Genomic DNA, 15,567 nt, shown 5'->3' with positions numbered 1-15,567 from the left:
TCTAAATAAAGTAGGTCTTAGAAAAAAGAAGAATTAAATGCCACAAAACATTTTTCACTGCTTCACAGAATTGCCTTAGATGACAGAACGAGCTGGATTTGAACTCACCCAAGCACTTTTTTCACCATCTAACTTATGATGCTCGGGGAGCTATCATTAATTACAATTAATATATTAAGAGATGATCTAAGGAATCAGAGATTTTTTTATGGACTCATATAAACATACAATCTCTACCACAGAGAAAGTGAAAAGAATATTTTGCTAGGCAAAAGGAATGATTTGTCCTGCATAGTAAGCCAATGGAAAATATAACCAGCTTAGGGTAGTTCTAACGTTTTTTATTATTTTTTCTTTTGAGTGTTTTAACTGCCTTTGTGGAAAAACATATTGGCATTAAAAGGAAAATAAAATATAACTGTATTGCAAATGCTGATGCCAGAATATTGTAGCTTTTTTTTTTTTTAAAAGTGATGTGATAGAAAAATGACAAGAAAAGTTAAATACTGGTCAGAAAATTTGGACGTAGCTTTTTAAAGAGCTCTTTGTACTGAAATGTACTTGCCACACACTTGTTTTACCATTGAACCAACACAGGACAAGGCCTGTGGTACTTTTTTTTCCCTACTATTAGCTATTATTGTTACTGTAACAATAATTTACGGTCAAATAAGAAATCAGGACTCCTTCCCTAAAAACCTTAAAACCCAATGAGGTTTTGGGTATGTGAAAGCCTCAGTAATTAAAAGCATGATCCAATTCTCAGTGCAGTTGATGAGATGCTGTGCTCCACCATTTTAAAGAGAGCTCTAAACATTTTCACCCAGAAGGACTCCAGACAGGTTTGTGCATGGAGTCTTACAGCTATAGGGCTGTCTAACTTTCTTTTTACTACTTTTACAACTAGTTTTTAATTATTTGTTCTCCTGGAATCTTTATCTTCAGTTTCTCAGATTTTAATTGACTAGCATGTTTGCTATATTTACCCAGTACGGCAAATTTATTTTTATGCTGCTCTTAAATCTCCCCCTGCATTAAAATATGTTCTGATTATTCCATGCACCTGGAATAATGTTAGAAGCCAAGTATAACAAGTAGTTTTGTGGAAATCACAATATTGAGGTATTTCCTCAAAAATGGGTACTATGGAGAGTCTTTCAACGTCTTTTTGCCCATAGAACCTCATGTTTTCTTCTTACAATGCTAACATAGCTAGTCATCAGTAACAGCTCTACTCAGGTAAACTGAGGAAAGAGTAACTTACATTTACTATCCCCTTTTCTGCAAAAAAACACATACTTTTTTTATTCCTGTTTGCCCATGTTTTACGTAGACTTCCTTACAGAGACAGTTGTGCAGTTGCCAAAATCACCTCTTTGAATGGGCAAATCATATTATGAACTCTGGAAATGCACTCAGAATACCAACATTTTTAAGCCAAAAGAGAAGAAAAAGAAGCCCCATCTTCATGACAAAAATATACATAAATAAAATAAAAAGAACCCTGTTCAAACATGGTTGTGGTCAGATAGTCTTACCATATTTCTTTCTCACCAACACGGTAAAAAACATGCACTAGAGTTGTTGATTAAGCATGGGACCGATCAAATTCAAATTGATCTAAGCCTAATTTGGGGAAGAGTTGAAGGCAGCTCTCCTGATGTTCACCAAAGGCAAAATAAAGCACTTGTTTACTAGCATTTGCCACTGCTACAGCTCACAACCATGCTTCAACGTGGCTTCCTACATAGTGAAGCTGGGGCCACCGTGGTGTGTTACATGAATTATTCTAGCAATAAAACACCACCAGATATTTAAAAAAGCAAACTAAATCCACCCCCACATCAATTTTATCAGTAGCTTTTCCAAAAAGAAAACAAATCGTATATACATACATATACACACACACATGGATAGCTCAGGACTACATACAACTTCTAGGATGGCAGCAGTAAGGGTATGACAACACAAGATGTCAAAGGAAGCCACTGTGCTTCTCCAGCCCTTTGCTACCTAATTTGGAGGCCTCTGCTACCCAGATGGCATTTGAGAAAGAGAGAGGGGGAGAAGGAGAGAGGGAGGGAGACATTTTCTGCATCTTCCAGCAGGTTTGGGTAAATGAACTTGCAAGTTCTAGGAATTGCAAAGATTTGTGTCCAGTGGCAGCTGGTGGCCAAAATCTGAGCAGCAAAGGGCATGGAAGCAGAGAGAACCAGACAGGCAGAGACAGAAAGACAGACAGACAGACGCAGCGACAGAGATGAATGCCAGTCCCAACTGAGGTGCAGGCTAGATGTATGTCGTCCTTCCACCGATCCTTGCTCCCATTGAGGGGGGTGTGTGTGTATAGGACTGTGTCGCCGGGGCCGACCTCTAGTCCTTGCGCAGGCAAAATGCCCTGGGGCAGTTCTCCCTGAATAAGGACTCCAGGACTTAAGCCACTGGTTCTCTGCCTTCAGACACATTGACTGAGGGTGAAAATGAACTTGTGAGGTTTAGTGTGGCTGGAGACGAGGGGGAGGAAAGCAAGGGAGAAAAGGAAGAAAGGCAGGGGGTGGGTTAAAAGGGAGAAGTGCAGGAGAAGGTGAGAGGGGGACTTGAGTATAAGCTGTCAGCTATTCCAAAGAATGGGAGCAGGAGCCCATGACAAATCATATGAAGCCTCTTGACACCAAAAGCAAGATGACTGCAGGGAAAGGCCCCATGCGCCTGGTTTAAGCCTGAGCTACTTCAGAAATAAAAAAAGACTAAAGGAGAAATCATTGCACAGGTCTCCAAGTACTCTTGGAGCTGAATGCTTTGGTATCTCCCTGGCCTTACTGCACCCATCCTCAGGAATCAACCAAGATGCAACCCTCTGCTGACTTCCTACCGGAATTTGGAAAACTTTTCAGAACTGCAAGACACAAAGCAGTCAGCTCTCCTGAATATCTGATAGACAAGTGAAAAACCACTACCCAGCAGGCCTGGGCACAACAGACCTGACCAACATTTTCTAGGGGAAGGAATACAGCAGTATAGCTTTTGGATTTCTCTAACCTTCATGGGGTGCTACTTCCTGAAGAATCCAGCTCCTATGCCTTCCAGATGCGACCAGAGATCAGATCACACACAATGTTGCACATTCCTGTTTCTCCTTCTGACACTTTGCCCATTAAAAAACCCACCATTTCCATCAACCCTCAGACCAGTCTCAACACTCACTCTTAGAAATACATGTACTGCTACAACAGGAGGGCAACTTACGCAGGGAAGTATTCCATTATTTTGCAAAAGCCTGCAAGTCACCAATTCCCTATCCCTAATAGATCTCTTCTCGTATCCATGCACACCCCGCTGGCTCGTCGCATCTGCTGTATCATGTTGCACACTTGTCATGGCGACCTCCTCCACCTCCTTTATACCTCCTGCAGTGTTCACAGACACACTCAGGCACTCTAGTATGGCCACTGAGTAGAATGGGCGGGAGGGATACCAGTCCAGATGGTTTTGCTCAGTCATCCTCATGCACTCCCAGACACGGCTGACAAACACACAAGTACATACAGACACACTCAGAGGCTCTGGCAGAAGCCCTTGGTGACAGGCTCAGAGATAGGTACAAACCCTCCCTCCCTGACATTCTCTCAGGACAGACAGACAGAATCAAACACACGACATCCCTACTGTACCTACGCTGGTGCTCTGGAGACACACATGCTCCCTCCTGAACACGCTTCTGTAACTCTCGCACATTTGCCCACTGCAGCTGGATGGGCCAGCCTCTCAGCTGCCCACAGGGACTCATCCAGCTCAGTGGGCACTACTATGAGCATCGCTTTGGTGGCAAACGAAGGCTTGGCCGCAGGGAATCTTTGGTCTGACACTGGCAGAGGAAAGGATGAAGGAAAAGGACCCTGTGGACGACAGAGGTGTCGGCTTTTCTTTCAGACTGAGAGGAAGGATATTGCATTGACAGCTTTCCCAATGACTCAGGGTCTGACTGTTTTTCTTTCATCACTTTGGTCACCATAGCACAGAGCAAAAATCAAACTTGATTTCCCCCTTTGATACAGCACAACAAATAGTAATGAGCAACTTTCTTTGCCTGGAGGAGGGGACAGCAGGCTGTCAGTCAGCTTCACAGCACTCGACTCCAGGCTGTGTCTGCTGATGTAGAAAGGCAGGAAATGCAAGCCTGTGCCTAGGGATGACATATTCCAAATTTGATGGCTTTTTTTCAATTCCTATAACATTTGCTTTCCTGTTATTATAATAGATAGTAAAAATTTTTACCACCTTAATGGTTTCTTTTAAGGAACTTAAAGTGTTTTGTAAACACTGATAGCAGTGCTTTCTTAACGCAGGGAATAATAACAATCTCCAGTTTATTGATGGGGAGGCTGACGTGTAGGGATCTAGTCAAAGTCCAAGGAAGACAACCCACAGGTCCTACCTCCCAGGCCCTGTATATTACATAATCTTTCATCTTATTCCCCAAAAGCCATTCTTGGTCTTAGCACTTAAAGAGAGTTCATACATGGTAGATGTGGTCTCTGCCTTGGAAATTCTTTTTTTAATAGCAGATTGGAAAGTCCTCCCCTCCCTCTCTAGTTACTTAAGAAGTGGCTTGAGTGTGGCCCAAAATAGGGTCACTGAACGTTTCCATAAAATTTTGAAAAAATCTTTATTTTGTGGTTAGGAAGTTAGTTGTGTAACACTAACTGAGAAGCAAAGCTCTTAAAAAGCAGCTTGAAAGTAAAGCAATTTAAAAGTGAATTTGGCAGAAACTGTGCCACTCTGAAGTTTTCAAACCCACCAGATTTTAACCTGCCCTTTGCAGTTACTCAGTGTGTGAGATACATCTCCATGTGCCTGTGGAGCTGGTTGGGGGGACTTAGGAGATGTTCCCAAGTTGCAGTAAGCTAGTGGGCCTAAGGTAGTGCAACTGGTCTTATCACTTGACATATCTCCACACCATGGAAGTGTTTTAAGCAGTTGCTTCCTAAAGCACTCAGAAATGCTGAAGGCAACCTGGGGGCCTACCTCATGAGTACATGCCTTTTCACTCTTTGAATGCACAGCCATGCTAACAAAAATACACTGAACTTGACATGCAAGTGTACACTCACCCACAGGCATGCAGATGAACATGCCTACATACAAAAAACTCTCAGGTATAAACACCCACCCATAAGCAGGTCAAACTTGCACAGTAAGATAGCCACATTGGCTCAGAAAACATGTTCATAGACTCAGTTACATACACAGCAACCCATGTGTCTCCATCAACAACCATTCGCAACACAAATATGTATAAACTACGTATGCTTGCATACACACTCTCTTTCCCCCACGCACGGATTTGTGTCTGTACACTCTCCCATGGATCTGTAGCCCATACTCAGGCATCCAAACACATTCAGGAACATATACTACAACCACTGGAATGCACGCACAAAGACCCACCCATGCACACTCACATATATCTTAACGAAGGTTTTGGTCTGGGAAATTCCTTTTCAAGAAACAAAAATAATTGTCAAAAGGAAAAAACAGAGCATGGGGAACCACACAAATAGATGCAAGTGCATACCTACACGCCAATGGTGGAGCTTGTCAGTCAGGGTTCCCACCACAGCTACAGCTATTGCAGCTCAGCACCTGCTGGGTATGCTTCCCCTGAGTGCAAACGTCTGGTGAGCCTCACAGAGATTTCAGGCTTACACATCTATGGCCACACATCAAACTGACCTGTTCCAGGCTTCTCCATCTTCTCTAACTGACCACAATGAAAACTGTCCCTTGGCTCCAAAAGCAGCACTTTCCAAGACCATACCACTTCAGCTTCTAAGGAGTTGGGCAGAAACATCTTACCTGCACCTGACCAGGCTAAACATCTCCAATTAGTGGTGTTTATTGGCATTTTAGGGTTTATTTTTTCTTTCTTTTTCAGACTCCAGGTCTCTTGGAACAAGACAAGACAGCGTACAGAAACACAAGGCAGGGTTTGCTTAAACCCACAAACAGCAAGAAAGCAACAAGCTTCTGAGAAGAAGGGGAGAATTGTATCTGATAAACTGCCTCACACTGCTTGGGAAGGTGACAACTGTCCATCCAAGACAGGCTGCTACTTCCAAAGCCCATCTGCTACAGACGTAATGTATCAAGTGCTGCTAGCAGGAAGGGAATCCGACAGGACAAACCGACATACAAAACATTCTCTTATTCAATAAGGGTTATAAGTGCAAAGGGATTTCAGAACATTTCAGAACAAACTCCATCCATAGCTGCTGCTCATTTATCAGTGCATCAAAAGATTGTGCAAGTTTTTAGTAACAAACATTAGAAACCAGTAGCAAAGGACTTGCCTAGATAAAAAGAGAAGATTTAAACATGCCAGGTAACAAAAATACGTGTGCAAAAATCTGTAAAAACTGTATAGAAGGAAAGGATTCTTTAGAGGAAACAGAGGGACCATCATGAAATGCTGTTCATAACCCTAACTAAGAGTCAGGGCCACTCCTGCTGCCTCCTCAACTAAGACAGGTGATGGCTGTTTGGACAGAGGCACACCCTCATTTTTCATAGACTCCTGCAGCCGAAAACTGGATCCTGGGTCTTAGCTGACGTGAGCTTGAATTTAGATAGGGAGTGGAAAAGAGAGGGACCTTTGTCAGTGGTAATTAAACACACTGGTATGGATAGCCCTGGAGACTGAAGATTTGAACCCAGCACAGTTAGCAGCTTCGTGACCTTCTCGACAACGTGCTGAGAATGAACACGATTTATCCTGCTTAAATTCAGTGTCTGACAGCGGGGTGTCTAGGCAAACCAAACAAACCTAGACACTCTCCAGTCACTGGATGGGCACCTCCAAAGAGCAATTCATTTCCCCTGTCATAGACATGAATGGGGGGACACCAGCTGGCCTGGGGAAGTGTGCATTTCTCTCCACTATCTCTAAGAGGAAGCCTGGGTGACTACCTGTCTTCCTCTCAGATGACTAAAGTTTAATGAAATGTATATCAAAGTGTCTTAAACTATGACATAAAAAGTTCTTTAATTTATAGGAAATTACTGTGAATTTCTTCAAAAGGAGCCATTGGATTTTCCCTCCAGTTTAGGGTTTCTGACTATGATAGATCTCCATTTATTTATCAAAACACAAGGATTTCCCTCCTTTCTGCTTGGAGGCTTTTCTATGGATTCAAGTACATCAGTCAGAAAAGTCTTGTTGATGTTTACCGTAATACGTCCCCAGTTAACTGTACTAATTTCCTCAATTAGCATGTACAGTTCTGCTTCTATGGATGAGAACTGACCTTTTCCACAATCTGAAGGCTATTGCCAGATAATTCCCCATTTAGTTTTCTTGTGACAAGTGTGGCATAGAAAAGGCTTTCATTCCATTTTTTAAAATTAACAACTTCAGCCTGCTGATCATTGTAACTTCCGTCTACAAAATCAGCCCAACCCTAATATCTCTGTAGCAAAAGGGTAGCCAAAATTGTTTACAACATTCTGGGGGAAATGTTGCAAACTATTTTTTGTGTCCAGAAAGTAGGACATTTTAAGAGATATAAAATAAAAGTTCATTTTCAGTTAGCAACTGTTTTCCATTCTCTCAAAAGACAGAGAGACTAGTGTAAAATGAAATGCTTCATGTATTTTAAATCAAAATATTGCAACTTCGATAAATGTCCCTGTTTCAGAATTTTGAAAAATGAAGTTGAACAGAAATTAAACTAGAACCAAGATATAAAAACATTTTGTTTGGGAAATTCAAAGTAAGGCATTTTGATTTTTTCAAAATGTTGCCTACATTTTTCCCTAAACACAGCACTAAGTGAAAACTGTGCTTTTCTGCTTGCGATGCATTGCCTCTACAGTACACAACAATTCCAAGCTGGAATGTTTATTCAACAGCCACATCGTTTTGCAAATTCATGATTGATTTGCTTTTCATTAACATATTTATTGCAGTTTCCTTTCAATCTTTCTATTTCCCTGGCCTTGCTAAGCTGGATTTGCAGTGCCATTTTTTGTCCATGCTCATAAACCCAGTGGGTCCTTTGTAGTCTTTCTTTTGGGAATGTGTGTGCTTCCTGCCTGTCCTTTGTCTATTTATCCTGTAATTCTATATCTGTCCACCTCCAAAAAAAGAGAGGAAAAAGTTTGCCTGATGCAATTTATTCCTTGAACGCCAGCTGCTCATTTCAGTCTCCATGGCTCATTCAGTCCTTCACCTGTCTGCTGAGACGGGCACCAGTGGGGCAATCAGTGTCCATTGTGCTGGTATAATTTGTGAGATGGAGCAAATGGGGCTGCAGACCCAAAAAACTGTACTGAACCCCTCGTACTTCGCTTTTCTTTGGGCTTTCTGTTTTGTTTTTATTTTATCTACCTTTTTTCAAATTAGAAAGTGAATATTAGGAGCAGGTTCCTCTAAACAGAGATGATTTGGTCTTTATTTCTTTTGGAGGAAGCCTGGGTGAGGAGGCACAGGGAGGATTCCTGGTTTGGTTCCCACAGTTCCACCTCGAAAGAACTGACCTTTAGATCTCTGTGGGGTGGAGAGAATTGAACTGCCATGGGAAGCAAAGCATAACAGTGGGTAGACCAAAGTGCTGGCCTGGGACTACTCTAGCATCTTCCCATGGCACAAATAGCTTTTTCACTTACACTCCACATTTTCCATCACTTTTCCTGCTATACAGTTTAATTCATGCCAGGCGGATTATGAAGGGAAGAAAATGATGCAACAATCAAAAAGTCCTTTAAGTCGTTCCAAAAATTAAAACAAAATAAAACCAAAACAAAACAAGAAAGAGAGCTTCAAACTAAACAAAAAAACTCTGAAAACAAACTCAAAAGAAAGAAGGGGGAGGAAAAAAAAAAAGGAACCCGGGAAAGACGAATGAATGTTAGAGCAGGCACGATCATGGACAGACGCCAGCTACTTACGTTCACCTCGGTGATTGCTATATCAACAATGCTACCCACAACAATCAAGGCGTCAAATGTATTCCATGCATCACAGAAATAGTGCTGCATGTGGCAGGGAAGCCAAGAAAAGAGAGAGAGAGAGAAAGGAAGAGAAAGAAAGAATGAGAGAGAGAGGAGGGGGAGAGAGAGGGGGAAAGGGAGAAAAGAGGGAAAAAAAGTAAAAAGTAAAATAAAATAAAACAAAAAACCAAACCAAAACAAAAAAAGGCATGAAAGAGGGAGAGAAGAGGAAAAAATAAGAAAAGAAAGAGGTTACGTGGGCATATTAAATAGTCTCTTACCACTCTACAGTATTGGTTGCTCAAACCTCTGTAACGTTTCACATGATGGAGGGTATCAACAAAAGCCTGGTTAGTCAGAAAGTTACACTCAAGCATGTCTACCTTTTGGAGGGAAAAAAAGCACACACACCCCAGACTCTGTGCGCTTTCACCAGTCACAGCCTTGGGGCGAGCTATGACAAGTGAAAAAGAAGGAGGCATTTCCCCCCCTCCTTTTTTTTTCCCTGGGAGAAGGAGAAGGACGACGGCAAGTTCAAGAAAAGCATGACTAGAGGGAAGAAAACCAGAAAAAAAAAAAACAAAGAGAGAGAAAGAAAGAGAGAGAGAGAAGGAACAGCAGAGGAGGAGGAGGTGGTGGTGGTATCCTGGGGAGGGTAGAGTAATACTCACATTAGTTTCACTGAGAATGACGTCTATAATGCTGCCAATTACGATGAGGAAGTCAAAAACATTCCAAGGATCACTAAAGTAACCCTACATAAGGAAGGGGCAGGCAGGATGGGGATTAAAAAGGAATGTTAGACAGACAAGAACAGTTCAACATTACCATCAGAATTACTGCCCTGATACCTCAAGGGGTTTTCCTCTTAAGTCTACTTGTTGTGTCTCAAGCTGTAGCCCAGTCCTGGGATCCCTGATTTACGTAAGCAGCTCCTGTCCAGCCTATGCGACCCCAGAGCAGCCACCCCTCCTCTCTGACTGTGGGGTGGGGTTGGGGCAAAGGGAAGCCACATAGAGCGCTTTGAGCATGGCTGCTCGCAGGAGTAGGGCTTGCAGGACCAGCTCCTTCAGACATCTCTAATTCCAAGCAACACAGTGCCCTTCCCCGTTTAGCTTAGATTTGGCTGGGGGAAGAGTATAGGAATGGTATCATATGGTTCTCTTAAAAAACAAGAAGCTCCCCTTCTGCCAGCATGAATATCGATCCACCAGTCCATGTTCCAGATGTAACGCTCTGTGCTGGCACTGAGAATGGCCGGTTGCCACATCACGATGGAGCAGAGGGCATAGTCAAGCTGGGCATGTGCTATTTAAACCTCTCTGGTTGTTTCCTTTATCTTTACCCAGCCACAGTGAGTATTACAACAGTGATTAGCCTAACAGTTTCCATTACTAATGTTTTAGCTCCTGTCTTAAAACTACAGAACAGGACTAGTGTTTTTGGTACTCTGAAAGCACATCTGCATCACAAAACGAAGGTGTGAAAGTAGCCTGTGCTGGTGCATCCCACCAGGAAGGGGTAAGAAAGAGAGCAAAGTCAGCTTTAGCATGTGCTCAGAGTGAGACCTGTTGTTCACTCATGCTAAAAGATAGTGCCACAGCATCACTGCAACATCAGCTGTCTAGGACAAGCTATGGTACATCCGCTAGCATGTGCTAAACTCATACCTTCACTTTGCTGGGCAGAATTACTTTGGGGGCTATCTCAAACATCTCATTGTCATAAGCAGGGCTTAGGAGATGCTAATCGACCCTGCTTGCCACCCTCATCCTGCATGATTGTCGGCTGGATGGGCCATAAGGATACAGGACCCTTTTGGAAAAGGTCCTGTTCAGCCCAGGTGAGCTTCTGTATGTAAACTTCCTCCCTGAGCCAATGTCACGAGCAAAGAAAACTTATCTTGGCTCACTGAACACCTGTGCCAACCTCTTCCACTTGTTCTGCATGCCTAAAAGGAGGCAAACATAAAAACTGCTCCATATTCCTTTTAAACGTTTGGTTTTGTGAGCATGGGCTAATCTGACCTCCCTATTTCCCAGCTGCAGCCTGTCTCCAGTGAGACTGAACCCAAGTTGCACTGCGACCGCTATTCTTAGCCAGAGAGTCAGGTCATGGGTAAAGTGTGAGTCTGTGTTCCCAGGCAGCATTGCAGAGAGCAAAAAGGAGAAAAGAAAAAAAAAAAAGTAAAAATCTTAGCACTGGCACTGCACAAGCCAGGCTTGGGAACTTGAAATTACTGTGGATTGAACCAGCACATGGAGCAGGCACTGGCAAAGAGTGTCTTTCTAAATGCTGAAACACTGCATCCAGGGCACTTTGAGACTCAGTTATAAACTGCATTATGTTTGGGGCAGGAAAAAAAAAAAAAAGAAGCAGAGAAAGCCACTGCCCAACAGGTTCCACACCAGTGAAGGGAGTGCGTAGGGTGAACTTGGAAATCTTCTCCTCAAAACCAGAAAAATACCCCTTTACAGCCTGAAATAGGCAAGTCTTAGCAGACCTACACTGGGAGGAGTAATCACGCCGTGGGTACACATTGCTATTCAATTAGCTATAACAGGGAGGAAGGAAACAGGAGCAAAAGCAAATTCAGAGAATATTATTATTCAGCGTCCAGCCTAGAAAATACACAACAAATATTAGAATGATTTCAGCAGTGATGTCCAGCATCGTTAGCAACCAGATGGACCTGGAATAAAACTGTAATTAGACTTCACCAAGAGAAAGGGGAAGGAGAGAACAGCAGATTAAATTGTAAAGGCAAATGCATTTTGAATAAAGGGCAGACACAGATCAAACAGAGTTGCAAAAAGTGCCTTTGCAGCCTGATGTGGCCTGGGCAGAGAGTACACTTGCAGGATCAAAGAGAACAGAGTAGAAGACAACAGACCCAATCCTCCTGCCCCTGTTCATGTGCACGGTCCTGCTGAAGGCAATGGCACTGCTCACATGCCAAATGAATACATGCATTCAATGGCTATCTTCCATTTCCTTCTCAAATTGCATAGTTTAGGGACTATTAAGGATTTCAGGAGGAACCCAAACAACTCCAAAAAGTCAGAGTTTGCTTTTGGGCTCCTGCAGGGGTGAGGATCTAAAATATGTTGTTCAGGTTTTGCATATGAAAATGATGACTATCTATTTTTAAATCTGTGGTGATGGATAGGTGGTTATGTTTACTATGACTAGCATATTATTGCAAGAATGTTTTTGGTGTAACCAAATTCACGATTTCACAATTTCTTTCTACTGAGCAGCTCCAGACATAAAGCCCAATAGCCATTGCTGCTGATATAAGAGCATTTGCTGTTGGTACAAAACCCAGGTGACAAAGAGCATCAAATCCTGCCCTTAGATGACCACTGAAGCCAGTGAATTAAATTTTGCTCCCAATTGTAGTAATGTAACCTCACTGGAAGCAATGACACTGCACTGACACAGTTGGCACATGTCAGGAGAGGCTTAGGCCTGGAAAGAAAAGGTCCCTTTTTCATTGCTATCATAAATAGCTGCTTTGGACCTTTGTGACACCACAGCGTATCTGGAGTCACTCTGCTAACTTCTGTGGAGTTGCCCCAGATTTACGATGTGAGCTCTTTCTCCTGGAATGCTCCTCTGAGTCTCATCAGCCAGTTCCTTCCTCAGAAGTCATGGGCTGGTCTGCTCTGGGATCACAGAAAGAGCATTACCATGGTATGTTATTTTGTGCCTGTCAGGTGGACTCAGAGAGCTCTTCTCTTCTTCCTGTACCTCTTAGATGAATGATAGAGAGGAACCATGGATATGAATGCGGTTTTACTCAACCCTACATCCAATATACCAGTGTTGAATTAAGGAAACATATGAATTTAAAAACCTTCCTTTCCTCCTCACCTGCTCCCTCTGTGTTTCAAACAGAAGTGTGAAAAATAGGAAGATATTATTCACAGTAAGAGAGCTCAAGGAAAACAGAGAACATAGACGCTTCATTTGTGTGCAAGGTAATGGAATCCTTCCTTAAAAAGCCACCCTTTTAGAGACATTTACCTACAAACAGCCATGTGGTTACTTAGCTTTGCATCAGACCTCATAATCTTATCAGGAGTTATGAGTACATATCGAGAGTGAAATACACCCCTTGGGGAATTGTGTGTTGTGACCTCAAAGTACCTCTTCAAGCCACATTCCTCACTGGAGTGTACCAGGGTCGCTAATGAAAGACAAGCTGAATGAAGGAAGAGCCTCTAATAAAGAGGTTGTATTTCCAAACTATTTTTCCCACCAGAAAGTTATGTATACTTTTCCCAAGGGGGTAGAGGTCTGACTGGAAATGAATTGATGGCACTGTTTGTTTTTGCAGTACAGGAATTTAGAGTGTAATACCATATTTTACCCTTAAAGGGAGACGCTTGACCCTGATTTAGCTGTATAATTACATGTCACATAATGGCAACCTCAGGGGCTTACTGGGGAATGGTAGTCACCCTCTCTTGTGGGATGTCTTTGGAGATCCATGAAGCTTTTGGGGAGAAAGGAGGACAGAAAGAGACCAGGAGGATTGGACTGAATATTCAGGAAGCATGAAATAGCCCCACCATCAGAGCACATTTTTTCCCCCATTTTTTTATTTCCCCAGAAGGTAGCAAAGGATAGTGTATCATCACATGGTCAATAAGTAAATGAAAAGCTGAGCATAAATATGCAGTAGCTGACTGGAATGGAATCTCATTTGTGCAAGGGGAGCAGACATTGTGGCATTTCAGAATGAGTATGCCAATCATTTTTAGGTTTCCTAGTTGCTGAGATTAGCTATCAAAGAAGCTGGGGTTTGTTTTGGTACTCACGGAGCCATTAAAATCTCTGGAGACCATTTCTTTTACTTTTTGTGAATATGAGATCCTAAATGCAGTATCTAAGACACCTTATTAACAGCAGGGAAAATCGCCCTCTGAAGGTCTGAGCTCAAAGTCACCGGGGGCTCATAATAAGAATGTGTAGCGGCCAGAGAGCTATGCACCTACACTGAAGCACAGAAATCCTCAGGGGAAGGGTGCTGTTGAGTCATGGTACCAGCTGGTTTTTGAGCATCCAGCCCTGTGGGAGCTGCAGGGTCACTTGTGTGTTAATTGATGTGCGGTTATTATTTATCTGCTTAGTCCCAGGTTTTCATTTCCATCTCTGATGAGGTGGCTGGCAAAAATTAAAAAACCCTTCTGAGAGAAAAGCCTCTAAAGATGAAGAGCACAGCAAGGGTCAAGGCTGTTCACTGGGTGGGATCTGAATGTAGGTCAGATGGTCCCCAGTGGAAGAAGATGCTGCAATGTCATAGGAAAAAAGGGGAAGGCATGCATGCATGTACGTATCAATTCAGAAATGAAGCATCAAGGAGAAATGAAGACATGTAGACAACTACACAGCCTAAAAGGAAATCAAACTACAGGAGAACCTTCCTACCACTTATCTGAAATAAACCTCAATATTAAACCAACAAAAAAGAAGCATCAGTCTTAATCAGCTGGAAAGAGTATATAGAAAGGAGAAAAAGGGGCTGATATCCTGATATTCAGTGTGATTTCTTAGCAAAAATTTCCTGCTCATTGTAAAGGACACCAAAACAGACTTTGCTGGGGATTTGCAAAATGAGATGAACTGCTAGTTTGGTTGATGGTCACTTAGTATGTGAACTTGCTTCTGAAAATGCTGCAGGCTATTTGGAGCTGTGAAAGTCAGTTCTCAGACTTCATTAAAAGAGGATTTCCCTGAAAGCATTTTTGCAAAAGGGACAGTTTCACTGGAAAACAGTATCAAATCAAATGACATTTACACAGGACTGTGACTCTTGGCATACCTTCTCAGAGAAGGTTTGAGTGATTTGCATGTATCCTGAACAATCTTACAAAGCTACAATAGCTCCTGACACCAAAGGGAGATTTGTGTCAGATGCAAATTCTGTTATGCTAAGATACAATTTAGCTATAAGAGCAATCAGGGAAATTAACAGAACCTAATAGAGAAGGAATAAAGTGGAGGATGCAGCTGCTTGGAGCTCCTGTCAGGCTGCAGGAAAACAGCATTTATTTGCATACTATCTATCAGCTCTCATCCATTGATGGATTAATTCTGAGACACAGACTCCCTGCAGTTCACCTACCAGTCACTGTAGTGAGTCACTGCTGCAGGGAATTGCACAAGGTCCCCCTGTATTCTGTCAAATCTTTCAATAGACAGGGAGTAAGAAGAGGAGCTTTTCAACTCCCCAGACTATCCCAAAGGTCTGGTTGGTTCTAAAGAAGTCTCCTGCCTCTCTCTGCTTATTCCATAAGAAAAACAAAACCAACTTGTAGACCAAGATAGGTATTCAATAACTTTTTCCTTTATCCTCTGTACATGGGTGAAAGCAGACAGGTGTCCCTTGGGGTCTGAGGGCCTGATTGGACATACTGGACACTCTGCTTGACAGAAACAAAGGAGTTGGAGGACTTGAATGGAACGGCTCTGTGGTCTGGAAAAAGACCCCAAATGTTTATTTCTAGGTCACTGGTATAAAACTGGGATAGCTTGTTACTGTTTAAAAGTGGCCACCTTCTGCTTGTTGTT

The 15,567-nt window shown here is 42.6% G+C and overlaps 1 protein-coding gene across 1 annotated transcript in view; it reads right to left on the bottom strand.

Moving 5' to 3' along the window:
* The window catches only part of CACNA1C (calcium voltage-gated channel subunit alpha1 C), a 488,452-nt gene that overhangs the window by 44,016 nt on the left and 428,869 nt on the right, over positions 1 to 15,567 (bottom strand). Inside the window, exons 31-32 of the mRNA XM_064458535.1 lie at positions 9,660 to 9,743; positions 8,947 to 9,030 (exon numbers count right to left, since the gene is read on the bottom strand). Of these exons, the coding sequence (XP_064314605.1) occupies positions 8,947 to 9,030; positions 9,660 to 9,743 (168 nt within the window). The remainder of the gene's footprint in view (positions 1 to 8,946; positions 9,031 to 9,659; positions 9,744 to 15,567) is intronic.

The sequence above is a fragment of the Phalacrocorax carbo genome, chromosome 1, assembly GCF_963921805.1.
Source record: "Phalacrocorax carbo chromosome 1, bPhaCar2.1, whole genome shotgun sequence".
NCBI classification, from domain to species: domain Eukaryota; kingdom Metazoa; phylum Chordata; class Aves; order Suliformes; family Phalacrocoracidae; genus Phalacrocorax; species Phalacrocorax carbo.
This window is presented reverse-complemented; position numbering and strand designations above follow the sequence as displayed.